Raw genomic sequence first — 27,596 nt, 5'->3', positions numbered from 1 at the left:
GTAAAAGGTTGGAACTGTGTGATGAAATTCATACAAATTAATATTCAGACTGAAATTCGTAAATTGGTAATTGGGTCTTTAGATGGAAGTACCGCAACTGTATGGAATCCTTGACTTGCTTGAGGCCTAGACATGATGGTATTTACCTTATAATTCCAAGGACCGTGTGACTACCCGTATACACCGAGGGTATAACTACAGCTCTTCACTGGCAGTATATATACGAGTGAATCTAAGAACTTAAAATTATAAGCAAAAATGCTATCCAGATGATGAATTCGAATGTGGTTGATATGATTTTAAAACTCTGGTAGAGAACTGATGAGTTGATTATTTGGATTCTGATTGAAAAATGATTATTCCTGAATTTTGATTCAAAAGTGATCAGTTGAGCAAAGCCACAATAAGGATGAATGGGACAAGTCCCTGTGATGATGTTCGTAAGTGGAGTGATGATAATGACTTCAGCAAATCACTATGAGATTAGTGGATTGTGCTATCAGATTGTTACTGTTAACACTTGACCTAGTGGATCAAGTTAATGGATGACAAATTGAGAACTTGCTTGACTGAAATTCCCATGGAGGAATGTTCAGAAAGAAATTTTTTTTAGTCTAATGGACCATTATTGTGTTAAGGATATGAATGATATGATCTGAATGAATGATGAGTTCTATATAAGAGATATTTATCCCAGGATTCTGTTGGGTTGACCAGAATATAAGGAACCCCAGAATCAGTTGGATCTTAAGGGAAAGAGTTGTCCTCTAGTTTGCGAGATGAGGACATCTCGTGTTTTTTTAGTGGGGTAGGATGTAAGATTCCTCCCTCTAGCTTTTGAGGTGTACAGGTGTAAGAACCTCCCCTTCTGATCCAAAATTGAGATATTTTTGGATATAAAAATCCTCCTAGTGTCTAAAATGGGTTCCCCTGAAACAAAAATTAAAAAAGAACTTTCCAATGTGCAATTGAAATTAATTGAAATTATGTATAAAGGACCTTAGCCTAAGGGTCTAGATTTTCAGAAATTTTTGGATTATGGTCCAATTAAGGTTTCTATGGGCCAATAAGTGTGGGGAGGAGATAAATCCAATTTATAAAAGAATAACCCCCAAAAATGAGTAAATGCTCACATAAGATGAAGAGTTGACTAAGGACAAGGTTTATTAGTAAAAAACTATGCGTATTACTTAAAAAAATAAGATATTTTGGATATAATGATTCAATTTTGATACCTTGGTAAGCAGAAGGGGGCTCTTCAAGGAGGCGCCTATTTCACATGTGTGATGGAGTTTCAAACTCAAAAATATTGTGATATTTTTATCTCTCCTCTCTCCTGGATCAAATCAAATCAAAAGGGAGCCAAACTAGGCCCAAATCTCGTCCAAATTCAGCCAAACTGAACCTTGAAAATTCTAGAAACTAGTTGGACTTGGTTAGAGGCGTCCCTCACCTATAAATAGATCCTTAGCCCTTTGTAAAAAAATATGAGAACTATACCATGCCAGTATTATACTAAAATAATGATATTTTCTATTATCCTCTAAAAATCCTCCACAAATTGAAGAGATTGGAGCTTCTCTCTCTCTCTTCAATCTTCCTTGGTGACTCCAACAACATACCAAACCAATTGATTGGTTGGGGGCCTCTACTGTGATCAAAGAATCAAGTAATTTAGGAGGTAAAGTGTGGATTATTGTCTTCTTTTCCTTAAGTCTCCAAATGTTTCTATTCTCAACCCCTCTCAAGCTTGAGAAGCATTAATTTGAATGGCTTTTGAATACTATTGAAGTTCTTTAATGTATTGTAAAATGAAGAAATACATAAATTTTTATTTATGCTTAATTTATAATGGTTTTTAAGCATTTCTCTCTCTCCCCCAAAGAATGGTCATTCCTATGACCTATTCTCAATTCAAATGAAGCTTCTCATGAAGCATTTATCTAATCTAAAAGTAAATTCTATGCTTGTCTAATTGGAGGCCAAAATAATGGCTTTTTGATACTTTTATGCTATTTAATTTATGGTAAAATTAAGAATCAATCCATAATTGGATAATGATCCAATTAGTGGTTATTCTAATCACATGAATAATACTAAACTTTATTCTTTCAAATTTATTGAGAAATGTCAGTAATAGCAGCGGAGCTATGGGTAAAATTTTTAAAAAATAAACACATAAATCATTTTCATTCATAATATGAAAAGAGGACTTCCTACCATATTCTAGGATTAATCATCCTAGATTAATTGAATGATTCTCATTATAATCATGGAAAATTTGATTTTCATGTTTATGCATAATTAGTAATTAGCAAAAGAGAAATTTCTAGTAATTCATTTTTAATGTTAAAAGAGAAATTCCTATGACATTTGGAATTCCATCATTGAGATGGAAAAAGAGAAATTTCTAGCATATTGGAATTAATGAATATTTTAATTAAATTCAAAGATAAAATTTAGATAAATTTATTTTATCTATGAGAAATATTTAAATGTTAAAAGAGAAATTCCTATGACATTTGGAATTCCATCATTTAGATGGGAAAAGAGAAATTCCTAGCATATTGGAATTATTGGATAATTCATTTAAATTCAAAGATGAATTTTAGATAAATTTATTTATCTATGATAAATATTTAAATGTAGAGGAATTCCTATGACATTTGGAATTCCATCATTTAGATGGGAAAAGAGAAATTCCTAGCATATTAGAATTATTGGATAAATTATTTAAATTCAAAGATAAATTTTAGATAAATTTATTTATCTATGAGAAATATTTAAATGTTAAAAGAGGAATTCCTATGACATTTGGAATTCCATCATTTAGATGGAAAAAGAGAAACTCCTAGCATATTGGAATTATTGGATAAAGGAATTCCTATGACATTTGGAATTCCATCATTTAGATGGGAAAAGACAAATTCCTAGCATATTGGAATTATTGGATACTTCATTTAAATTCAAAGATGAATTTTAGATAAATTTATTTATCTATGAGAAATATTTAAATGTTAAAAGAGAAATTCTTATGACATTTGGAATTCCATCATTTAGATGGGAAAAGAGAAATTCCTAGCATATTGAAATTATTAGATAATTTATTTAAATTCAAAGATAAATTTTAGATAAATTTATTTATCTATGAGAAATATTTAAATGTTAAAAGAGGAATTCCTATGACATTTGGAATTCCATCATTTAGATGGGAAAAGAGAAATTCCTAGCTTATTGAAATAATGGATATTTTATTTTAGATGAATTTATTTTATGAGAAATAATTGACGAAAAAAGAGAAATTCCCATGACATTGGAATGTAAATAATCAAATGCAAAAAGAGGAATTCCCATGGTAATTGAGATCCAAGAAATTAAATGGGAAGAAGAGGAAATTTTAGTATAATTCAATTTATGATTATTTACCAAAGTGAAAATATGGGTAGAATTGAATTCTACAAATCCCATGAATTCTTTTATTCAAAAGAGGAATATTGAATATAATTCAATTGAGGAATTGAGAAGGAATATGGAAATAGTCGTCGAGAAAAAGAACCTTTGATTAGGCCAAACAATTGGTAGAAATTTAGAAAAAGTCCCATTATTGGTATCAAACTAGAAAAAGTTATTAAATGGGAATAGCATGTGAATGGATGTGATAAGATGTGTATGGGATGTGATAGGATGTGAATGGATGTGATAAGATGTGTATGGGGATGTGATAGGATGTGAATGGATGTGAATGGATGTGATAAGATGTGTATGGGATGTGATAGCATGTGAATGGATGTGATAAGATGTGTATGGGATGCGATAGGATGAGAATGAATGTGATAAGATGAAAATAGGATGTGATAAGATGTGATGTAATAAAATGGATGTGGATGTGAATAATGAGATGAGAGGGTATGTGAAAGGGTGAGATGGAAAGTACATGGATGTGGATGTGGATGAGCATGTGGAAGAATGGATGTGGATGTGTATGTGGATGTATGGATGTGGATGAGCATGTGGAAGAATGGATGTGGATGTATGGATGTGGATGTGTATGTGGATGTATGGATGTGGATGTGTATGTGGAAGAATGAATGTGGATGTGTATGTGGAAGAATGGATGTGGATGTATGGATGTGGATGTGTATGTGGATGTATGGATGTGGATGTGTATGTGGAAGAATGAATGTGGATGTGTATGTGGATGTATGGATGTGGATGTGTATCTGGAAGAATGAATGTGGATGTGTATGTGGAAGAATGGATGTGGATGTGTATGTGGATGTATGGATGTGGATGTATGTGGAAGAATGATTATGGATGTGTATGTGGAAGAATGGATGTGGATGTGTATGTGGATGTATGGATGTGGATGTGTATGTGGTTGTATGGATGTGGATGTGTATGTGTATGTGGAAGAATGAATGTGGATGTGTATGTGGATGTATGGATGTGGATGTGGATGTGTATGTGGATGTATGGATGTGGATGTATGTGGAAGAATGAATGTGGATGTGTATGTGAAAGAATGGATGTGGATGTATAGATGTGGATGTGTATGTGGATGTATGGATGTGGATGTGGATGTGGATGTGCATGTGCATGTGCATATGGAAGAATGGATGTGGATGTATGGATGTGGATGTGCATGTGAGAGGATGTGATGTCGATGTGAGTAAATGGATGAGATGTAATGTGATGTGAATCGGGATGTGAATGGATGAGATGTGATGTCATGTGAATCGGGATGTGAATGAATGAGATGTGATGTGAAATGGATGTGATGAGATGTGATGTAAATTGGGATAGATGTGAGTGGATGATATGATGTGAATGAATGTGATGTGATGGGATGTGAATCGGGATATATGTATATGAATGGATAAAATGTGAATGAATGTGATATGTGAATATGGGTAGATGCGAGTGGATGAGATCTGATGAGGATAAATGAGGAAAGATACGATGAGATGGAAAATGATGTGATTGGATGAGAATGGGAATACATATGAAATGGATGTGGATAAGTAATGTGGATTGATGTGGAACAATGTAGAAAGACCAGAGTTTGTTATAGAAACTGTATTTATGACCTATTTTTAAATGACTATTTTATGTTAAAAATGCTGGGGAAGCATTTTGACCGTCTTGTGATTAAGGTTGTGGAGACCTAACCGATAAAGTTGCAACAGCTGACGAAGAGTCAACGGAGGACGTCTCGCGTAGCAAGTTGGCCTCGGTTTGATTTAAATGGTGAGCTTCCAGTACGGTGAATGAGGGACCAAGGAAGCGGCCTATGAGTGAAGTGCTAGGTGACCTGCGAAGGATCCTAGAGTTGTTTTCTGAAACTGGGCATGGATCTGGTTGATTGACCTTGCTGGTCCTCAACGGATGAGTCCATGGCTTTTTTATATGGATCTGTTGGTTGATCTTGCTGATCTTCAACGGAGATTCCATCTTGATTTTTATAAGAGAATATATTGCCGGGTACTATGAGCTAGAAACTTCGAAAAGGTAGAATTGATTTTTGTAAATCCCATGAATTCTTTTAATCAAAAGAGGAATATTAAATATAATTCACTTGAGAAATTGAGAAAGAATATAGAAATAGTCGTCGAGAAAAAGAACCTTTATCTAAGCCAAACAATTGGCAGAAATTTAGAAAAAGTCCCATTATCGTTATCGAAGTAGGAAAAGCTACTAAATGGGAATAAGATGTGAATGGGATGTGAATGGATGTGAATGGATGTAAATGGGATGTGATAGGATGTGAATAGATGTGACAAGATGTAAATGGGATGTGATAGGATGTGATAAGATGTAAATGGGATGTGATAAGATGTAAATGGGATGGGATGTGATAAGATGTAAATGGGATGGGATAGGATGTGAATAGATGTAAATGGGATGTGATAAGATGTAAATGGGATGTGATAGGATATGAATAGATGTGATAAGATGTAAATGGGATGTGATAGGATGTGAATGGATGTGATAAGATGTGAATGGGATGTGATAGGATGCAGTGTGATGAAAATGAATGTGGATGAGATGTGAAGTAAATGGATGTGGATATGAATGATGAAGATGAGAATGATATGAGAGGATATATGAAAGGGTGAGATGGGAAGTGGATGAATGAGATGGGATGTGTATGAATGAGATATGATGTGGATGTGATGTAATAGGGATGGAATGAATGAGATATGATGTGGATAGATGTGGACGTGATGTAATAGGGATGGAATGAATGAGATATGATGTGGATAGATGTGGATGTGATGTAATGTGGATAGAATGTATGTGATGGAATGGGGATACAATGAATGTGATGAATGTGAGTGGATGTGATGTGATGTGATGGGAATGGATGAGATGTGATGTGAGTGGATGATGTGAATCAGGATAGATGTGAATGGATGAGATGTGATGTGAGTGGATGTGATGGGATGTGAATGAATGAGATGTGAGGCAAAATAGATGTGATGTGATGTGGATCGAGGTAGATATGAATGGATTAGATGTGAATGAATGTGATGTGATGAGATGTGAATGAATGTGATGTGATGAGATGTGAATATGGGTAGATGTGAGTGGATGAGATGTGATGAGGATAAATGTGGAAAGATATGATGAGATGGAAAATGATGTGATTGGATGAGATGTGATGAGGATAAATGTGAAAAGATGTGATGAGATGGAAAATGATGTGATTGGATGAGAATGGATGAAGGACGATGGAAATACATATGATTGGACTTGGATTGAATTGATGTGGAACAATGTGGAAAGACAAGAGTTTGTTATAGAAACTGTATTTATGACCTGTTTTTAAATGGCTATTTTATGTCAAGAATACTGGGGAAGCATTTTGACCGTCTTGTGAATGAAGTCGTGGAGACCTAAATGATAAAGTTGCAACAGCTAACGGAGAGTCAACGGAGAACGTCTCGCGTAGCAAGTCGGCCGAGGTCTTAGCTAGCCTTGGTTCGATTCAAATGGTGAGCTTCCGGTATAGTGAATGAGGGACCAAGGAAGTGGCCTATGAGTGAAGCGCTAGGTGACCTGCGAAGGATCCTACAGGGTGCTGACCATATGGTGCTCGAGCTCTGGGTCGCCAAAGATACCCATGCGTGTGTCGAGGAAGATATTAGAACAAGGAGTAAGAGTTGTTTTCTAAATTCGGGCATGGATCTGGTTGATTAACCTTGCTGGTCCAACGGATGAGTCCACGGCTCTTTTATATGGATTTGTTGGTTGATCTTGCTGATCTTCAACGGAGAGTCCATCTGGATTTTTATAAGTGAATATATTGCCGGGTACTATGAGCTAGGAACTATCGAAAAGGCCCCTGAGTGGATAGGTGGTGAGCATTCTGGTTGCCAATGATGCCATAAGTACACCGATGAAGGAATGATTGGAAATAAGAATTCAACCGAATATTTTGGAGGATTATGATAAGTGATACTATGGTTTCATTAAAATATTGTTTTAAAGACAACTGAATCTGTGAAACAGGCAATTTAATATTGGGTGTGTAAGTGGTGTGACTATCTTGAAGTTTGCATGAAGCACCAGCTAGGGGGCCTGGGAACTCTTTTCCCTGGTACTGGGACAAAACCTAACCAAATTCCTAAATGGATCCCATCACTACAGTGGTTGGGCGGTTGGCTAACCCATGGGACTGGATGGGGTAGGCTGGACTGATGCATCCCTAAAATGAGACTCAATTGTGTTATGGTACAATAGATGAAGTAAATCCCCGATAGTAATTGTTTTATGGAAAAGAATCAACGGCTGTGCCTCTTGATGATGAGGAAAAAAGCGTTGGTCTCTATGATCCAAGTTTCTTCCTTGATCTGACCAAGTGACTGACAGGTTTGGTCGGATCAGTTTGGTTAGTGATGACCTTGACTACGTTAGACTAAAAATATCCTAGAGGAATTGCCCGTGCTTTTTGGGCGATTAAAGTTTTTCCAGGTTCGGTTTTGGAAGAACCAAGGGATTAGTCTCTTGTCCGGATATCCGTGATGGGCGAGGCCCCGCGTGAGAGGCTCTGCCCTGCGCAAGAAGTGCTACTTCTGCTGCTAGTACCCCCGAATCCGTTGAGCAGAGGGGGCAGGGATCTTTCAGCTGGTATCACAGCAAATTGGCTAAAGTGGATCAACGGAGAAGAAAGAAATGTCAAAAATTTTATGAAGTACCAGTAAAAGATTGTAATTGTGTGATGAAATTCATACAAATTGATATTCAGAATGAAGATTCATAAATAGGTAATTGGGTCTTCAGATGGAAGTACCGCAATTGTATGGAATCCCTGACTTGCTTGAGACACCTAGACATGATGGTATTTACCTTATAATTCCAAGGACCGTGACTACCCGTATATACCGAGGGTATAACTACATGTCTTTACTGGCAGTATATACGAGTAAATCTAAGACCTTGAAATCATAAGCAAAAATGCTATCCAGATGATGAATTCGAATGCTAGTTGATATGATTTTAAAATTCTGGTTGAGAATTGATTAGTTGATTTGGATTCTGATTCAAAAATGATGATTCCTAAATTTTGGTTGAAAGGCGATAAGTTGAACAAAACTACAATGAGGATGAATGGGATGAATTCTAGTAATGATGTTAATAACTGGAATGGCGATAATGACTTCAGCAAATCACTATGGATTGTGCTGACAGATTGCTGCTGTTAACCCTTGACCCAATGGATCAAGTTAAGGGATAACAAATTGAAAACCTGCATAACTTAAATTCCCGTGGAGGAATGTTCAGATGAAATTTTCGGTATGATGGACCATTATTGTGTTAAGGATATGAATGATATGTTCTCAATGAATTGTTATCTGATAATGAGTTCTATATGTTCTTCTCGTAGAAGGGATCTTTATCCTAGGATTCTGTTGGGTTGACCAGACTATAAGGAACCCCAGAATCAATTGGATCTTAAGGGAAAGAGTTGTCCTCCAGCTGCGAGATAAGGACATCTCGCGTTTTTTAAGTAGGGAAGGATGTAAGATTACTCCCTCTAGCTTTGAGGTGTAAAGGCCCCTGAATATATTGTCGGGTACTATGAGCTAGGAACTATCAAAAAGGCCCCTGAGTAGACAGGTGGTGAGTGTTCTGGTTGCCAATGATGCCATAAGTACACCGATGAAGGAATGATTGGAAATTAGAATTCAACCGAATATTTTGGAGGATTTTGATCAGTGATACTATGGTTTCATTAAAAGATTGTTTTAAAGACAACTAAATCTATGAAACAGGAAATTTCATATTGGGTGTGTAAGTGGTGTGACTATCTTGAAGTTTCCATGAAGCGCCAGCTAGGGGGCCTGAGAACTCTTTTCCCTGGTACCCGGGACAAAACCTAACCAAATTCCTAAATGGATTCCATCACTACAGTGGTTGGGCAGTTGGCTAACCTATGGGACTGGCTAGACTGATGGATCCCTAAAATGAGACTCAATTCTGTTATGGTATGATAGATGAAGTAAATCCCGGATAGTAATTGTTCTAGGGGAAAGAATCAACGGTTGTGCCTCTTGATGAGGAAAAAAGCGTTGATATCTATGATCCAAGTGCAAGTTTCTTCCTTGATCTGACCAAGTGACTTACACGTTCGGTCGGATCACTTTGGTTAGTGATGACCTTGACTACATTAGAGCAAAAATATCCTGGAGGAATCGCCCGTGCTTTTTGGGTGAGGGAAGTTTTCCCGGGTTCGGTTTTGGAAGAACCAAGGGATTAGTCTCTTGTCCGGATATCCATGTGGGTGAGGCCCCAAGTGAGAGGCTCTGCCCTGCGCAAGAAGTGCTACTTCCGTTGCTAGCACCCCCGAATCCATTGCGCGGAGGGGACAGGGATCTTTCATTTTGGAACATTGTACACATTAGTTCTATGATCATTCATGGGGAACAACTTAACATTTTTTTTTAAATTTTCGTGTTTTAAAGATTCTCTCCATGAGTCACTTACAAAGACTACACACATTCTTCGGCCATGTCGTCAAGGAAAAACACGTTTATTTTACTTGAAAACCAACAAAAATTAAATGGCACATATTTTTTCATGATGGCCAAAAGGGTGAGAAAATGCCCTATGTAGGGCCCCCGGATAGCCCTTTCTAGCACCCTTCTAGCCTTCCCCTTTTTTAGCATTGTATTGATAAAAATTTATATGTGGGATTTGGGAATAATCTTTACAAGAGAGGTTCGTCGCTTCTTGGCTACGAGGAGCTGGCCGGTTAGAATAGCAGTGGCAATTTCTCGCGATCGATGAGTCATGGCCAAGCGACTTGGCAATTCCTAATGGGCAAGCACCTTGCCTCTATAGCTGCTCCCAAAAGTGGTCATGATGACTAACGGCTTTTTAACTAGGATTACAAAATTGACCGACCGGCCAATAGTGGCCACGCAGAGTTTCTTTAAGAAGGTCTTTAATGCAAAAAGGGGGAAGCTAACATTGAGTATGAATTCTTTTTGAATAATCACAAAGTCATTGGTTGGGAGGTGTTCCGATGTAGTGGCCAAGAGCCGGATATGGTCCTATAGTAGCACACGTTCCCCTGTCCCACATAGCATAGCTATCCATCTCTAGCACGTTCTCTTGCTTATCATCTTTGTCTGCATTAGCCTTTTCCTCCAAGTCAATGTTGGATTTGGACTCGAGTCGTCGATATTTTGTGTTGGAGTCGGTGTCCAAGGCATGATTGCATGGGAGAAACTTTGTTGCACCGCTTGGAACTCCTCCTCGGTGACATTTGCTTGCTCTGCATTCTTGGCTGCCTCCAGAGCAATGACCACCATCTCCTCCAGAGAAATTACCACCGTCTCCTCCAGAGCAATGACCACTCTCTCCTCCAGGAGCAATGACTACCGTCTCCTCCACCGAGTACTCCATGTTACCTGTGTTAGAGTCATCCCATTGGGAACTCTGCCTTCACCTTCAGCATGTTCAAGCACTCATCCATGTAGAGGTCACATGACTTTTCAATATTATGCAAAAAAAATGAAAAGCTCCCGCCCTACTGTGACACAAAGTTGGGGTTTTGACTTTGGTCACTTCTTAGAATCAAAACACACTTGTATGAAACCTCATAGTCTCCTCACCTCCCTTTCTCTCCCTAGGTTAAGATAAAGATAAACACATCAAAGGTGAGATCATAATTCATGGAAGGAAATATGAAAGGCTCAGGAGAAGCAAGAATTTCTGCCAGTCTTGCAGCTCCAAACAAGAGGGCAATTCTTTATTGGAAGAAAATCTTCCGACTCAGGATTATGTGAACGGAAACATACGGGGAATGTTGGTAAGGTTCATCCGTTCGAATTGGAAAATTTGGACGGAACATCTTAAAGTAAAAGAATATAGCAATCACTTACAAGAGTATAAGATACATGGGATTTGCTTTTTGATAAGAGATTAAGAGGAATTAATCATTATTAAGAAGAAATAATGGCCAAAAGTCTATAAAAACAGAGATACACAGAGAATTGCAATTTCAAATCCATATAGACTGTATAAAACAAGATTACATAGGTACGTAGAGCTTGAAGAGAGCTTCGCGCCTATATAAAAACTTTCGAAAATGAGCAACCGAGCGAAAAGTTATGAGCATTTTACTACAAGACTATAAAACTGGCAAAATTCGCCTAAAAGTTAGCAACTTTGGGAGAAATTCTGATCATCAATGAAGTAAAGGATTAAGAAATTAGTTACATGAGTGGAAAGAGCATATAAAGAGCTTCCTATCCATATGATCAATTTTAGAAACCAATATCCGAGTGATGAGTAATTACCGGTTGAAATTTGGGTATTAGACTATAAAAACTGCACTTCCCTCTCTTTGCATGAAACCTCAATTTTCACATAGCCTCCTGCCTTTCATCTCCTTCATGATTCAAGCTAGAGGGTAAGGGTTAACATTGCTCAGCGGACAATCATAAAGATTTACCTATGGTCCCCAAAGTCTTTCCACATGCTCATTACTGCTAAAACCATTGGTACCTCCAAAATTGGTACCTCCAAAGGAGGGCGATAATAAGGCAAGGACTACCTTGAGAAGTCACAGGCCCCCACCAAGATAATAACTCCTTATCCCACTTATCATGAATCATCAAAGAGGTCCAAAATTGGGTTAAGCATGAGGAGCTAATGCTAAATGAGACATTCACATGTAAAGAGAGTGTTTGAATAAGGGTTTGAAGATAAGAGAATGGCAATGACACAAAATGCTCAATTGAGGAGGCTTCATTCATTGATTTGAAAGGGAGAGGAGGGCTCCTTTTATAGGTGGAGAATCACCCTCTCTTCCATTGTTACAAATTACAACATAAAAATCTTCATTCATTGATTTGAAAGGGAGAGGAGGGCTCCTTTTATAGGTGGAGAATCACCCTCTCTTCCATTGTTACAAATTACAACATAAAAATCTTCAACCCTTAAGTGACATAAGGGTAGATGTCACCATCAATTGTCCTCTTAGGCTAAGTCTTCTATTGATTATTAAATTGAAGACTATTTGACTTTGAAAGTGTGATGAGATAATAGCCAAGTCTAAGTGGCATGTAGGTGGAGATCCCACTTACACATGGCAGAATTCTCCTCTTCCATGTAGGCAAATCTAGAAGAATCTTTCCCAATTATGCACCTACACACACTCTTCCACATGCCTTCCACACTCCCCAACTTGTAGCATGTGAGCATGAAGGCCCACTTTTATTAATAATACAATTAAAATCCATGTGAGCATGAAGGCCCACTTTTATTTTCCACATCACTAGCCTATCTACCATACCAAAGTATTTATCAAGCATACTTGTGGCATTTACAATGTGTGTACCCTAAATCAAGTAAAACCATTATATTTGAAGATAAAATGCTGTTATCAGGGTAGCTGCCAAGCCGCCGCATCACCACGCTGTTATTCCATTGTGGGCGCCAAAATCTTCTTGGACAAGCTTCCACCTTATTACCATTGAGAAACCATCAAAATATGTACAAAATTGAAAATGAAAGATATCAATTTTTCATGTCACATCTTTCCCTCCTAGCAGATTCTTCATGCTCTTCTTGGGGGTCTGCTGGCCATGGTGCTCGAGGGTAAAATATCTTTAGCCGGTACTCATTGGCACGTTGTCGTGATGTGTGCGGTATAGCCAGGAAAGTACGAGACTTCTAGCTGTGAGAGTAGGTACCAAACCTAACAAGGAAGCTTACACACAAAATTTTCCAAGGAGTATTAGACATCTCCATTTTTTTTTTAATGACATATACATGTGTCAATTCACCTCAACACATCTTTGAATTCATCCTGATGATTGCACAAAATTGTATACCAAGTGCTCGTCCCTTTTTAGGCATAGATTCACTGGCTCCTTTTTCCAAATCCTTCAAGCCAATCACATGTAGGCATAGCTTAACCTTCAAATATATCCAACATACATGTGTCCATTCACATTCCATACATCCAGTATCATTGATTTCATCATTTCAAGATGTCCTTTATCACCTGAAAGCCTGCTTTTAAATTCTAACATCATACAAACAAAAGATAGCATATGGCATAACTATAACATGCTCATGAATTCCGAAATTGGATTGAGTAGAAGTAGAACCAACTTCCCACGGCTTGAATATATTTTTGATGCTTTTTTTTTCACAATTCTCCAAGTTCCAAAGCCTTTAAATTTTTCTCCAAAGCCTTTCTCTCATTTTCCAAATCCTTAAGGATTTATGAGATATGCCCTTTTTCTTAAAAAAAAGTAGAACAAAGAAAACACTTATCTGAACGAGTGAATTTTCTTTTTGTTTTTATTTTTGCTAATCTCAAAGTCGCCTTAGTACACATGCGATGGAGGTCGCCTCAGTACACATGCGATGGAGGTCGCCTCAGTACACATGCGATGGAGGTCGCCTCAGTACACACGCGATGGAGATCGCCTCAGTACACACGCGATGGAGGTCGCCTCACAGAAGATAGCTCGATGGAGAAAAAAACATGAAAATGGCTGAAGCATCTCTTCATATAGCTCTCAACTCCCTCTTCAATTCTAGCACCTACACAGTGTAGACAGTAGATATATTTTTCGTTTAAAATTAACTGGTAGATAGATGCACTTGTTTTTTCTGCAGAGTTCTCCCCCTTCTCTCTGATATGCGCCGTCCGTCCCAACTCTGGTTATTTCCTCTTTTTCCCGCAACAAATGCGGCGCCTCACCACCTTTTGCAGCTTAAGAATCGGAATTCCATTTTAAAAAAGCTGCGCTCGTTTATAGTTTGCATAACATCCAGAAATTTCCCCAAGGTATTCCTTTTTATACACGTAGGCTGCCACCCGCCTGTGATTGTGTGATGTTCAGTTCATTATCGATTTCTCTTTGTTTTAAAGATCACCATGACACAAGTGGTGGCAATGCTCATGACCTATACCTTGCTCTCTTGTTTCAATCACCTGTGAGTGTGGCCCATGCTTGCAGTGAGCCCATTGCACTAGTTTCTTGAAATTGAAGCTAGAAACTCGACTCTGGCTTCTCATCTACTTACTGCTCAGAATTTCCCCTTCTTGCTCTCTCGGCAGCCTCGGCAGCTTTCATGAGGATTTGAGCAGTCTCCTGGCCAGTATTGGCCACCATATTTGCAAAAAGATGATCTCCCTCCTCAAAAGATTCTTCTGCATGTCGTAAAAGATTTGCTGGAGAGTCAAACTCCGAAATGTGCCCCGCATGTGCCAAAACCAAGAGTCTATCACAATAAATGACAGTGTTGATTCTGTGGGCAATAGTAAGAACTGTGCACCATTGCAACTGCCCATTTATATAGTCAAAATCTGCCCATGCCAGCTCTGGACCAACAAGCTGAGAGAAGCTCTTTTTGATGGCTCGACGGACTTGGATGAGTTCTCGCAACACTGGCTCCCACTGAATTTCTTTTAACTCATCTGGCATCAAACCTTTGCATTTCCATACATGTTAAGAAGGGTGTTCCCTACTACAAGGTCCACCATATGCATAAAACTCCATAATTCACACCACACTCATGTACAAAAACTCCTAGATCTGGCTCAGCCTCAGCTCGTCTTATTGAACCTCATTTACAATATGAACATATGTACATGGCATCATATAATGACTCGTCATGGCACTTAACTCATGCATCTGGATTTGTATTTGATGGCCTCACATGCATGGTTTCACACCATAGACGTGCCATGGCACGACATCCACCCCCTCTAAACCTGCACATCCTCTGGTATGTGCCAAATCATCATCAAGGTCCACATATAACTGGATGTCATCTTCATCTTCTGCATTACCAGGAAGATCATCCTCTTCCTCTTCAACCATATCCATACTACCACTGTCAAGCCTCTCATCCTGAGTCTCTTGTGAATCAAAAGGATCACTATCATGCCTTCTTTTAAATATCTTGATTCTTTTGCCTGCCACAAGATTCTTTATTTCTGTTCCATCAAGCTCACACAGAGTATACGTGGCATTTCCATGCACATGCTTGACAATGTAAGGGCCAAACCATCTTTTTGCAAATTTTCTTTGAACAGTGAATTGGTTGTCAAGGCTACTATCATACATTAGAACCCAATCACCTTCTTCAATAGGTTTTGGCCGGAGTCTGTGTCTACTATCAAATCTTTCTTTATTTTTCAACCTTGCATCTTTCAAGCGAGCTTTAGCAAGCTCTACATCTTCAGGCCTCCTCTCCAACTGTCTTATTCGCAATGCAAGGAGGTCATCTCTGCTCAATCCTTCCACCCAGGGCAATACATTCCAAGTTAGAACTACTTCTTCAACTGGCATCACTGGCTTCTGACCATACATTAATTCTGCAGGCATGTATCCTGTCTGAGCTATGAGTTGTACGGTCAGCCCACAAGGCATATGGTAGCAGCTTTGGCCACTCTCGCATTCTTTCTCTGCATGCCTTAGCCAAAGCTTTAATGATTGGAGGATGTCCTCGCTCACTTTTCCCATTGCCCTCAGGATTGTAAGCACATGTTAGGGACAGTTTGATACCAATTCTAGAGAAGAATTCCCTTGCTTCTTCAACATCTAGCTCACCCCTATCAGTTGTTATTTTCCCAACACAACCATACCGGCAGATCACATCTTCCAAGAGAAATTTGCATACTGTTTCCGTACTCTTTGTTCTAAGAGCACGCCCCTCTACCTGATTTGTCAAATCTTCTCTTGCAAGTGCTATATACCGCATCTTCCAAATTTCCAAAGGCATTGTAACTAGATCCACTACCCATTTATAGTGCATGGCAGGTGGGTAGGTTGGTTGCAAGCCATCACGATGCCGCACATTTGAGTACATTTGGCATACCATGCATGTTTCCACATATTGGGAAATATCCTTGTACATTCCTTTCCACCAATATTTTTCCTTTATTTTGGTAAAGGTGGCCCACACACTTCTATGTCCAGCCCAGAGACTCTCATGGAATTCTTTCACAAGCTTTCCTTGAGTCTCTTTATCACATATGACTCTCTGTGGCATAGCATTCCTCTACTTAGGATGCTTCCAGAGGTACCCATCCTTTAGAAAATAACCATATGCTTTTCTGCGGATCCTCTTAAATTATGAGTCAGACCAATTTTCTTGCCTTGTCAGAGTACTCAAATATTGACCAATAAGCAACCAATCTCCTTCATACGGCATGAGGCTTTGCCAGAGGAGTCCAAAAATGATTGGGAAAGGTTGACCAAAGTAATGAAGGAGAGATTTGGGACAGGGGAGTCACCAAATGCTTTACTATTGCAATTGGATCAGATTTTCCAAAAGGAAGGAGAGTCAATTTTTGCCTTTTCAATGAGGTATGAAGCTTTGTTCATCAAATATCAACAAGCGGCTTTACATGTTATTGCTTCTTCTTTTTCACCTTCTATGGGAGATTCAAAGAGTTCTTTAGCAATGGAGCACCTTAAGATGAGCAAGTTTATCTCATGGCTTTGGATCCCCGCTTGTATGGAAAAGTTCTTAGCAAAGATCCCACTAATTTTAAAGAGGCTCTTTGTATTGCTTTAAAGAAAGAGGTCACTCTTCATATTGAGTCCACATTCCAATCTTCTCCGAGTGTGCCGATCCCACCACGAGTAGAGATAGCCTCAACATCTCAGGTACAAGCTCCATCCTTGGATCATAACATTGCACAACTTATGGCAGAGTTTGTTGATTTGAAGTTACACTTAGTCAACACAAGGCCACCTAGGGTTCCACGAGTTGAGGATAAACCTAGGGATAGAAGTAGTGTCACATGCTTTGAATGTCAAGAGAAGGGGCACTATCGCCACTGAGTGTCCAAAATTGAGGAAAAGAGAGGATAAAATTTTAGCACTTTTAGAGGAAACATGCTTAGAAAAGAAGAAGAGGAAACATTGATGCCATTAATGGCAAAAAGGGGGTCGTAAAACTAGGAGCCAAGAAGAAGAAGAACAAGAAGATAAATTTGAAGAAGAGGAGAAAAATAATAAGAAGAAGAAGAAGTCATCTAGGAGAAAAATAAGAAGAAGAAGAAGTCGTCTAGGAGAAAAATTGGACAATCTGGCTTTCCTCTTGGACAAGGATATCTTAGTTATGACATCTTAACAGATCTTAGGGGAGAGAAAATGGCACAAATCACATTTGGGCAGCTTTTGGCACTCTCTCCAAAGCTCATAAAAGAATGAGGTAAGCTGGCTAGCACAAGGGAATCTAAGAAAAAGAAGAAGAGGGATAATGGGACTCCTATGACTCAAAAGGTGGATATTGATGTAGGAGATGATGTGCCTGTGATTGATGTCATCATTGAGGGGCAAACAATTTCTAATGCATACATTGATGGAGGTGCATCAATCAATGTCATGAGTGAAAAAACAATGAAAGATGCCGATTTAAAGTTGTCTTCTGCTAACTCTCCCTATCGCATCAAACTTGCTGATAATACTAGGGTGAAAACCTTAGGAATTGTCAGGAATTTGGGAGTGGATGTATGTGGTATTTCTATGCCTACAACTTTCTAGGTCATTCCTACAAAGCCTGATGCTAGGGCTTACCCATTGATATTGGGTAGGCCATGGCTTCGCCAAGTGAAGGCCATTCAAAAGTGGGAGACAGGTGATCTTATTCTACAAGGTGAGAATAAGAAGGTCCACTACAATATCAAGAGTCATCGCAAGAAAGTGGTAAGAGGTGAACCTTCAACTTCCAAAAGTTCAAAGTCAGAGTCATCCGATGAATAGGAGACAAGTGGTAGCTCCGAGGATCCCATCTAAGAAGGGGAGGTGGAGGGAGTTGCATTTGGTCTTTCCCTAGGAAGGGATCGAGGGGATGCTGAAGACAATGGAGCCTTGGAAGGGGAAGCTTCTTTAACCATGTTCAAGAAAGGAGATGCGGACCTCACTAGTCTTCACCAACAGAATGAACTTCTTCTTGATGAGTCCATAGCAGGTACTGAAAGGGAGAATTACTTAAAAATATTGGATGGATTTCCTAACCTTTTTACAAATAGCTATTCACAAGTATGCCAAGTTACCCTAGTAGAGCACAAGATTGATCTCAAGCCCCAAAAAGTAAGCCAGTGGTACAACGGCTAAGGCATTTGGGAGTAGTGCAAGCAGAGGTGCTCAAGAATGAGATAACTAATTTGCTTGAAGCTAGATTTATTTTTCCAGTAGAGAGAATTCAAAGTGGATTTCCCCAGTTGTAGTCACTCCCAAAAAGGGTGGAAAATGGCATGTGTGTGTGTGGACTTTTGCCCTCTGAATGCATGCACAAAGAGGGATTATTATCCTCTACACTTTCAAGATGAGATTTTGGATCAAGTTGTAGGTCATGAGTTGTATTCAGTGTGTGATGGATACTCTGGATACTTTCAAATCCGGATTTGTGAAGAAGATCAAAGGAAAACCTCATTTATCACCCCTTGGGGAGTGTATGCCTATAGGGTGATGCCATTCGGCGTGACCAATGCACTAGTAACTTTTTAACGCTTCATGAGTCAGGTATTTACACCTTACTTGGGAAAGTTTATAAGTCTTTTTGGATGATTTTTGCATTTATTCAAGCCGTATGGATCACTTATCCTGGAAAATGCCGCTTGGCACGAAGGAAGGTGGTTCTCTTTGGACATGTTATCTCAGAAGAAGGCATAGAGATGGATCCTGAGAAGGTGCAGGCAATGGTGGCCCTCCCACCACCTACCAATGTAAGGGAGGTAAGGAGGATTTTGGGTTAAACAAAGTATTACCAATGCTTTATTGACATGTTCTCTGAGAAGATGTATCCTATAAATCTATTGACAAAGAAGAATGTTTCTTTCCAATGGGGGCCTAATCAAATTCAATCTTTTTGTTTGCTCAAGGAATGCATGAGTCAAAGTCCAATTGTGCAGCCTCCTAGGTGGGGGGAGGACTTTTATGTGAATCCAAGTGTCTCATCACATTCAGTGGGTGCTATACTCTTGCAAAAGGGAGAGCAAGGGTGTATGTAACCAGTGTATTATGCAAGCCGACAACTCACTGATGCCGAGGAGAGGTATGGTGAAATGGAGAAAGGTGGTTTGTCTCTTGTTTTTGCAGTAAAGAAGTTCAGGTCATACTTGTTACCTCGCCCTTTTTTCTTCCTCACATCTCAACCTTCTTTACAATTCTTGGTCCGCAAACCCAATCCTGCAGGAGGGAAGTTTGCAAAGTGGATTTGTGAGCTTCAAGAATTCTCTTTCACTTTTATTACAGAAAACACCACTAGGGCCTCTCTTGCAGATTTGCTTAGGAAGGAAGAGGAAGAAGGGACAGGAACAAAGGAAGAAGTATATGAAGATTTGGAGACACCACCAACTGCTTTCATTATACATTTTGATGGAGCCTTTAGCCCTTCCAGGCAACGTGGGGCTGGGGGGGATAGTTTTATTTGATCTAGAAGGAAAAGAGGTATGGGCCAAGGGTAGGGAATTTCCAAAGGCTTTATCAAATAATGTGGCTGAGTAGAATGCATTAATTTGGGGATTAGAAGATTGCATAGAAAATGGAATTAAAGAGGTAGAGGTTAAAGGGGATTCGCAATTGGTCATTCGACAAATGAAAGGAGAATATAAGGCAAGGAGTCCTAATCTCCAAGAATTGTATAAAAAAGGCAATGGAGTTAAAAGAAGCTTTTGAGTTTTGTAAATTTGTGCATGTTAACAGGAAGAATAATCAAAAGGCTGATGAATTGGCTACTAAAACTTTGGCTTCTTTCAAAGTAGTTATTCTTGCATTAATGGATACAGGTTGGCCTGAGCTCCAAGATGTTCAACACTATTTAGATACATGATACTTCCCTCCTGGATTGAATCCTCAACAGAAGTAAAGGCTTACAAGGAAAGCTCATCCTTACACAATTCTAGGGGATGTTCTTTACAAGCAAGGTAAGGATAAGATTCTTAGGAGGGTAGTGAGCCTGGAAGAATCTAAAAGGATTATGGAATTATGTCATGAATGTTCAAGTCACTTTGCCTTAGCCCGGAGGATCCTTAACACAGGTTATTATTGGCCTTGACTCAGCAAAGATTTCTATGAGTGGTGCAGAAGTTGTGAAGTATGCCAGGCATATGGGCATAAGCAATTAGTTCCCGGACCCTTAAACCCTATCCCAGCATATGGTCCATTTGAAAGGTGGAGACTAGATTTTGTGGGCCCACTTCCTCGTTCCTCACATGGAAAGTATTACATATTGGTGGCCACAAATTATGCAACAAGGTGGGCAGAAGCAAAGGCCATGGTCAATAATAAAGCAGTGGCTGTGGCATCCTTTCTCAGGGAATACATATGTGCCCGATTTGGGTGTTCATTAGAAATCCTTATGGATGGGGGGAGGTCTTTCAGGAATGACTTGATTGAAGCTTTGGTGCAGAATTTAAAAATAAAGCATGCTATGTCAACTCCCTATTATCCCCAATGTAATGGTTTAGAAGAAAAAACTAATGGACTGCTTTGTGGATCTTTGTCTATACTAGTGGATACTATGAAGAGAAAGTGGGATGTGCATTTGCGAGAGGTCCTATGGGCCTATAGGACAACTCACAAACTCTCTCTGGGTTTCACACCTTTTCAATTAGTTTATGGAATGGAGGCTATTTTGCCAATAGAATTGGAAATCACAAGCCTTCGCACATCTTTTGCACGCTTGAATAATTAAGAAGAAACACATGCCCAATGCCTAGTACAACTAGAGACCTTGGATGAGAGGCAACTTCAAGCACTTCAAAATTTGGAGGCTCCACAACAACGACGCAAGGCAAGGCATGACACTCTCATGAAGAAGAAGAAGAAGCCAGAACTCAAGCAAGGAAGCTTAGTCATGAGGTATCATGGCCGTGTGGAGAAACGGCTAGATAAAAAGCTTCTTCGATGTTGGGAAGGCCCCTTCAGGATAAAGCAAAAGTTCAAAAATAACACCTATCTTCTAGAGGATGCAAGTGGCCCAGGAGGTTTCCGGACGTTGTCGTGCCATGGCACGTCTATGGTGTGAAACCATGCATGTGAGGCCATCAAATACAAATCCAGATGCATGAGTTAAGTGCCATGACGAGTCATTATATGATGCCATGTACATATGTTCATATTGTAAATGAGGTTCAATAAGACGAGCTGAGGCTGAGCCAGATCTAGGAGTTTTTGTACATGAGTGTGGTGTGAATTATGGAGTTTTATGCATATGGTGGACCTTGTAGTAGGGAACACCCTTCTTAACATGTATGGAAATGCAAAGGTTTGATGCCAGATGAGTTAAAAGAAATTCAGTGGGAGCCAGTGTTGCGAGAACTCATCCAAGTCCGTCGAGCCATCAAAAAGAGCTTCTCTCAGCTTGTTGGTCCAGAGCTGGCATGGGCAGATTTTGACTATATAAATGGGCAGTTGCAATGGTGCACAGTTCTTACTATTGCCCACAGAATCAACACTGTCATTTATTGTGATAGACTCTTGGTTTTGGCACATGCGGGGCACATTTCGGAGTTTGACTCTCCAGCAAATCTTTTACGACATGCAGAAGAATCTTTTGAGGAGGGAGATCATCTTTTTGCAAATATGGTGGCCAATACTGGCCAGGAGACTGCTCAAATCCTCATGAAAGCTGCCGAGGCTGCCGAGAGAGCAAGAAGGGGAAATTCTGAGCAGTAAGTAGATGAGAAGCCAGAGTCGAGTTTCTAGCTTCAATTTCAAGAAACTAGTGCAATGGGCTCACTGCAAGCATGGGCCACTGTCACAGGTGATTGAAACAAGAGAGCAAGGTATAGGTCATGAGCACTGCCACCACTTGTGTCATGGTGATCTTTAAAACAAAGAGAAATCGATAATGAACTGAACATCACACAATCACAGGCGGGTGGCAGCCTACGTGTATAAAAAGGAATACCTTGGGGAAATTTCTGGATGTTATGCAAACTATAAACGAGCGCAGCTTTTTTAAAATGGAATTCCGATTCTTAAGCTGCAAAAGGTGGTGAGGCGCCGCATTTGTTGCGGGAAAAAGAGGAAATAACCAGAGTTGGGGCGGACGGCGCATATCAGAGAGAAGGGGGAGAACTCTGCAGAAAAAACCAGTGCATCTATCTACCAGTTAATTTTAAACGAAAAATATATCTACTGTCTACACCGTGTAGGTGCTAGAATTGAAGAGGGAGTTGAGAGCTATATGAAGAGATGCTTCAGCCATTTTCATGTTTTTTTCTCCATCGAGCTATCTTCTGTGAGGCGACCTCCATCGCGTGTGTACTGAGGCGATCTCCATCGCGTGTGTACTGAGGCGACCTCCATCGCATGTGTACTGAGGCGACCTCCATCGCATGTGTACTAAGGCGACTTTGAGATTAGCAAAAATAAAAACAAAAAGAAAATTCACTCGTTCAGATAAGTGTTTTCTTTGTTCTACTTTTTTTTTAGAAAAAGGGCATATCTCATAAATCCTTAAGGATTTGGAAAATGAGAGAAAGGCTTTGGAGAAAAATTTAAAGGCTTTGGAACTTGGAGAATTGTGGAAAAAAAAGCATCAAAAATATATTCAAGCCGTGGGAAGTTGGTTCTACTTCTACTCAATCCAATTTCGGAATTCATGAGCATGTTATAGTTATGCCATATGCTATCTTTTGTTTGCATGATGTTAGAATTTAAAAGCAGGCTTTCAGGTGATAAAGGACATCTTGAAATGATGGAATCAATGGTACTGGATGTATGGAATGTGAATGGACACATGTATGTTGGAAATATTTGAAGGTTAAGCTATGCCTACATGTGATTGGCTTGAAGGATTTGGAAAAAGGAGCCAGTGAATCTATGCCTAAAAAGGGACGAGCACTTGGTATACAATTTTGTGCAATCATCAGGATGAATTCAAAGATGTGTTGAGGTGAATTGACACATGTATATGTCATTAAAAAAAAATGGAGATGTCCAATACTCCTTGGAAAATTTTGTGTGTGAGCTTCCTTGTTAGGTTTGGTACCTACTCTCACAGCTAGAAGTCTCGTACTTTCCTGGCTATACCGCACACATCACGACAGCTTTTGGTGAACCCGACGTGAAACTGCTGGGGTGAGAGTGTGGTGAAATATACAGGGAAGCTTATGGCTGAGAATTCTGAGGGCCAAGGGGTTCATTTTGACCCCGGAGTTATGCAGATGTTTCAGATGTTTACCATGTACATGCAACAGCAACAAGCTGCTGAGAGAGGACAAATTTCCACGACCAAAGCATTACAATCAATTGTGAAAAAGGTGGATCAATTTGATGGGAAGGACATCACGAAGTACCTGCGCAATTATATAAAGGAGATGGAGCTAAATAGGGTGACTGAGGAGGATATGGTTCGAAGTTTCGAGCTGGTATGTGTTCCTGAAATAAGAGAGCGCATAAGAGGATTGCAGACAGCACATGGTGGCAGAAATTGGGAGGAGTTCAAGCTTGCTTTAAAGGATGAATATTTCATGGAGGATTCTGAGCGAGTGACCAAACGAACTTTCTTGGAATGGGTCACAAAACCTAAAATGGGAATTTTTGCCACAGAATTGCTAAGAGAGTTTGAGAAGCGCTATGCCCAGCTGTCAAGGATAGAGCGTACAACTTTGGACAGAGAAAAAACAGAGCTCTTCTTACAAGCAGCTGGGAAAGATCTCCAAGAGAAATTCAAAATCCTCCTTGAGGATAAGGATACAGAGCAGGGATTAAAGAGTGATTGGAATGATGTTGAGGATGCAGTCACCATGTTAGCAAAGCGGCAGCGGAGGAGGGATAAAATGGTGATGGGCTCTGCAACCCCCATAACTGCTGTTACCCCTGAGAATCTACCCAAACCAGCTACTACAATTCCAAAGGTAGATGGGCCGATGGATGAGCTTATCAAGGGTATGCGTGACCTAAAATTGAAGATGTCCAGGATTGAAGAAAAAGGTCTACCATTGGGGCAGGCTTCTATGCAAAGGCCTCAAAGCAAAGAAGGGTTTACATATAGATGCATATGGTGTGATGACCCAGAACATGCAAAGAAGGATTGTGCTAGCTATAAAGAAGCTCTTAAAAATCAACTTGTGTTTTTCAAAGATGGGAAAATCCATCTTACAGAGACTGGTCTTCCATTGAGTACAAACTTTGGAAAAGGAGGGATGAAAAAGCTGGTAGAGGATATGGCTGCTAGTCATGCCATTTCTATGGTTGAGGCAGCAACCTATGGATTAAAGGTTGGTCAATTAAAGCAAGGATTTGAGAATGATGAGGATTATGAGAATGAGGATTTTTGGCCATCAACAATGGAATTAATTGCGTCAAAGAAAGTGTCTAAGCAAGCTTTGCATGAGGCAGGTGATTGTATACGTCTTGAGACTGGCTGGGAGGAGCCTGTGGATTCTTTATCTATTCATGCCTATATTGCCAAATGCCAAAATAATGAGGCACAGGTAGAGGAGAAGCGAAAAAGGGAAAATGAGGAAGGAGAGCCATCAAAAAGAGTTACACGTGGAAGTGAAAAGAAGGATTCTGGGCCATCACAAATGCCTCCACCGCATAGCAGACTTCCACAGGAAGTATCAATGGAAGAAGTGCCAGCAAAAATGAAGCATGAGAAGGAGAAGGGTAAAGGGAAAAGTCCACTCTACAAGCTTCAATCTGATATTGAAGCTGCAACAGATCTCAAAAAGGTGCTTGAAGAGAGGATTCTAAATAGTAGGGTGGAATTTACACTAGTAGGGGAAGTCTTGGGGATTGCAAAGAAAGAATTTCATGATGAGATAATTGATATTATACGAAGGAAAAGGCAGTCCATAATTGAATCTATTCCATCACAAGGGGAGGCAAGCACTTCCAAGACTCATGGAGTACAGGTACAGAAAAAGGAAGAGAGAGAAAATGTGGTGGAATGTAATCACTCTGCTGATGGGGCACGACAAGTGCGCTTTGTGGAAGAGGATGATGAAAAAGAAGTTCTTACAAAAAGTCATTACTCCAGGAGTCATTGGGCAAGAGCAACTACTGAAACCCTTGTCAAGATAGGTGATTTGGAAGAGCCATATGTCGCTCTAATTGATCATGGGTCTGAAATAAATCTTATGGCTAAAAATCTCTACAACAAATGTAAGTGGCCAATGGATGTGGATCATGGGTGGATGATTAAAGCAGCTAATAACTCATCTGGAGAGCTTTATGCAGCATGTCCAAATGTAAGGGTAACTATAGGGGATGTGAAAGATGATCAGAACTTCTTTGTTCAGGAGATGTCATCGTATCCCCTCATTCTTGGGCAACCCTACATTACAGCTGTAAGGATGGAAACAAAGGTTTTGGATGATGGTTCAGCATATGCAAGAATAAGGAGTAAAGATGGCAAAAAAGCTGTTCAGTTTTTGACAGTTTGTATTAACCATGAAAGGAATCGTGAGTCTCTTCGGGCACAGTCACTCCCAAAGATAAATAGAGAATTCATGAATTACAGGGAAATGAGGGATTTTGGCCAGGTGCCATTGTAAAGCGGGATTCCAATGGTACAAGGGAAAATGAGTTCTCACAGGACTCAATCAATGTAAATAGCTTTTCAGCAAATTTTCAGGGATTCTCCAGCTATGGGTCATTGGTTTTTGTAAAAAGCAAGGATTTGAAGCGTGGCATGCGAAAACATATACAAAATGAACAAAAAAGTTTTGAGCAGTGTGGTCTTTTGGAGAAGAATGAGTTTATTTCAGGGGTGCTTGATGAGGTGTCATTTGTAGATACTATGGATGTGCTTTTTGATATGGGAAGAGCATGCTTACAGGGTGGAAATGAAATGATAAAGGTGTCATCTGTGGAGATGTATGATATAATCCAGGAATTTGAGGGGGTGGAATGTAGAAACATGAATTGCGAGATGGATGCTCATGTTGATACAAAGTACAAAACGGTTGCAAAGAAGGTGAAACCAGTTGCCTTGCCCTTGCCACCAGGAAGCAAGGAGAAGATAGATGAAGCTTCTATGCAACCAAATCTTAGAGATCCGAAGAAAATTGGGCATAAATTTACTCAAGAAACTCTAAAAGAGCTGAAGATTGGTGAGAAGGATTTTCTGTTGCCAGTTGAAAGGGAATGCTTTGAGGAGATGCTTGTAAAACATGGGAAAGCCTTTGCTTTTCAGCCGCATGAGATAGGCTGTGTTGATCCAAGTGTAACAGCACCAATGGTGATCTTTACTGTTCCACATGTGCCCTGGAACCTGCGGCCAATTCCAGTACCAAAGGCTCTCTTGCCAAAGCTGATGGAATTACTAAAAGAAAAGATTAGGATGGGAATCTTGGAGCCATCATGTGCCCCATATTCCAACAGATGGTTTACTGTACCAAAGAAAAATGGGACATTGCGCTTTATTCAAGACATGCAACCTGTAAACAAAGTCACAATCAGGAATGTGGGAGCAGGTCCGATTGTGGATGAGTTTGCAGAAGCATTTGCAGGGAAAGCTATATACTCTATGGGTGATCTGTATTTGTCAGTTCCAGCTGGATATACAAAGCAGGGACTTGACTACAATGAGAACTCCTTTGGGACTAGTAAGGATGTGTACTTTACCACAAGGAGCCACCAACTCAGTGGCACATATGATGAATGGAATGAATAAAGTCTTACGAGACTTCATACCACAAAAAACTATGCCATTTCTGGATGATGTGCCAATAAAAGGCTGTGATGAGAAGGACAAAGATGGGGATTTGGATTCAAAGGGGTGCCGCAAGTTTGTGGCAAATCATATAAAGGATTGTGACATGATTCTATCCAGGCTTGAAGAAGTGAATCTTACTTTATCTGGGCTGAAATCAGTGTTTGGAGTTGGTGAAGTGCTAATAGTGGGACATCTTTGTAGTACTAGTGGACGCCGACCTTGTCCAGCCAAGATAGATGCAATACAAAGAATGAAAGAGACATGCATTAATGTTACAGAGCTGAGGAGATTTCTTGGAGCATGTGTCTTTTATGTTATTTGGATCCCACATTATGCACATGTAGCAGATCCTCTTTATCAACTTTTGAGGAAAAATCAAAAATTTCTGTGGAGTGCAGTACATATTAAAGCTATGCGGAAGCTGAAATGTTTGC

The 27,596-nt window shown here is 39.7% G+C and overlaps 2 protein-coding genes across 2 annotated transcripts; one reads left to right on the top strand and one right to left on the bottom strand.

The window, feature by feature from the left end:
- Positions 1-14,423: 14,423 nt before the first annotated feature.
- LOC147620936 (uncharacterized) lies at positions 14,424-15,020 on the bottom strand. Its single transcript, XM_086825485.1, has 2 exons — positions 14,554-15,020; positions 14,424-14,461 (listed from the first exon to the last, which is right to left on the bottom strand). Exons 1-2 carry the CDS (start codon positions 14,952-14,954, stop codon positions 14,458-14,460), a joined length of 405 nt encoding a protein of 134 aa, XP_086681611.1. The 5' UTR covers positions 14,955-15,020; the 3' UTR covers positions 14,424-14,457.
- A 6,690-nt stretch (positions 15,021-21,710) lies between these two features.
- Positions 21,711-22,365, top strand: LOC147620935 (uncharacterized). Its single transcript, XM_086825484.1, has 2 exons — positions 21,711-22,162; positions 22,255-22,365. Exons 1-2 carry the CDS (start codon positions 21,762-21,764, stop codon positions 22,256-22,258), a joined length of 405 nt encoding a protein of 134 aa, XP_086681610.1. The 5' UTR covers positions 21,711-21,761; the 3' UTR covers positions 22,259-22,365.
- Positions 22,366-27,596: the final 5,231 nt, after the last annotated feature.

This window comes from Cibotium barometz, chromosome 31 (assembly GCF_041138505.1).
Source record: "Cibotium barometz isolate CiBa-2024 chromosome 31, ASM4113850v1, whole genome shotgun sequence".
Taxonomy (NCBI): domain Eukaryota; kingdom Viridiplantae; phylum Streptophyta; class Polypodiopsida; order Cyatheales; family Cibotiaceae; genus Cibotium; species Cibotium barometz.
The sequence above is the reverse complement of the archived record's forward strand: the minus strand, read 5'-3'. Positions and strand labels throughout refer to the sequence as shown.

Excerpts from the sequence above, each read along its gene's own strand:
- LOC147620936 (XM_086825485.1), bottom strand. The coding sequence starts at position 14,954 with ATGCCAGATGAGTTAAAAGAAATTCAGTGGGAGCCAGTGTTGCGAGAA.
- LOC147620935 (XM_086825484.1), top strand. The coding sequence starts at position 21,762 with ATGCCAGATGAGTTAAAAGAAATTCAGTGGGAGCCAGTGTTGCGAGAA.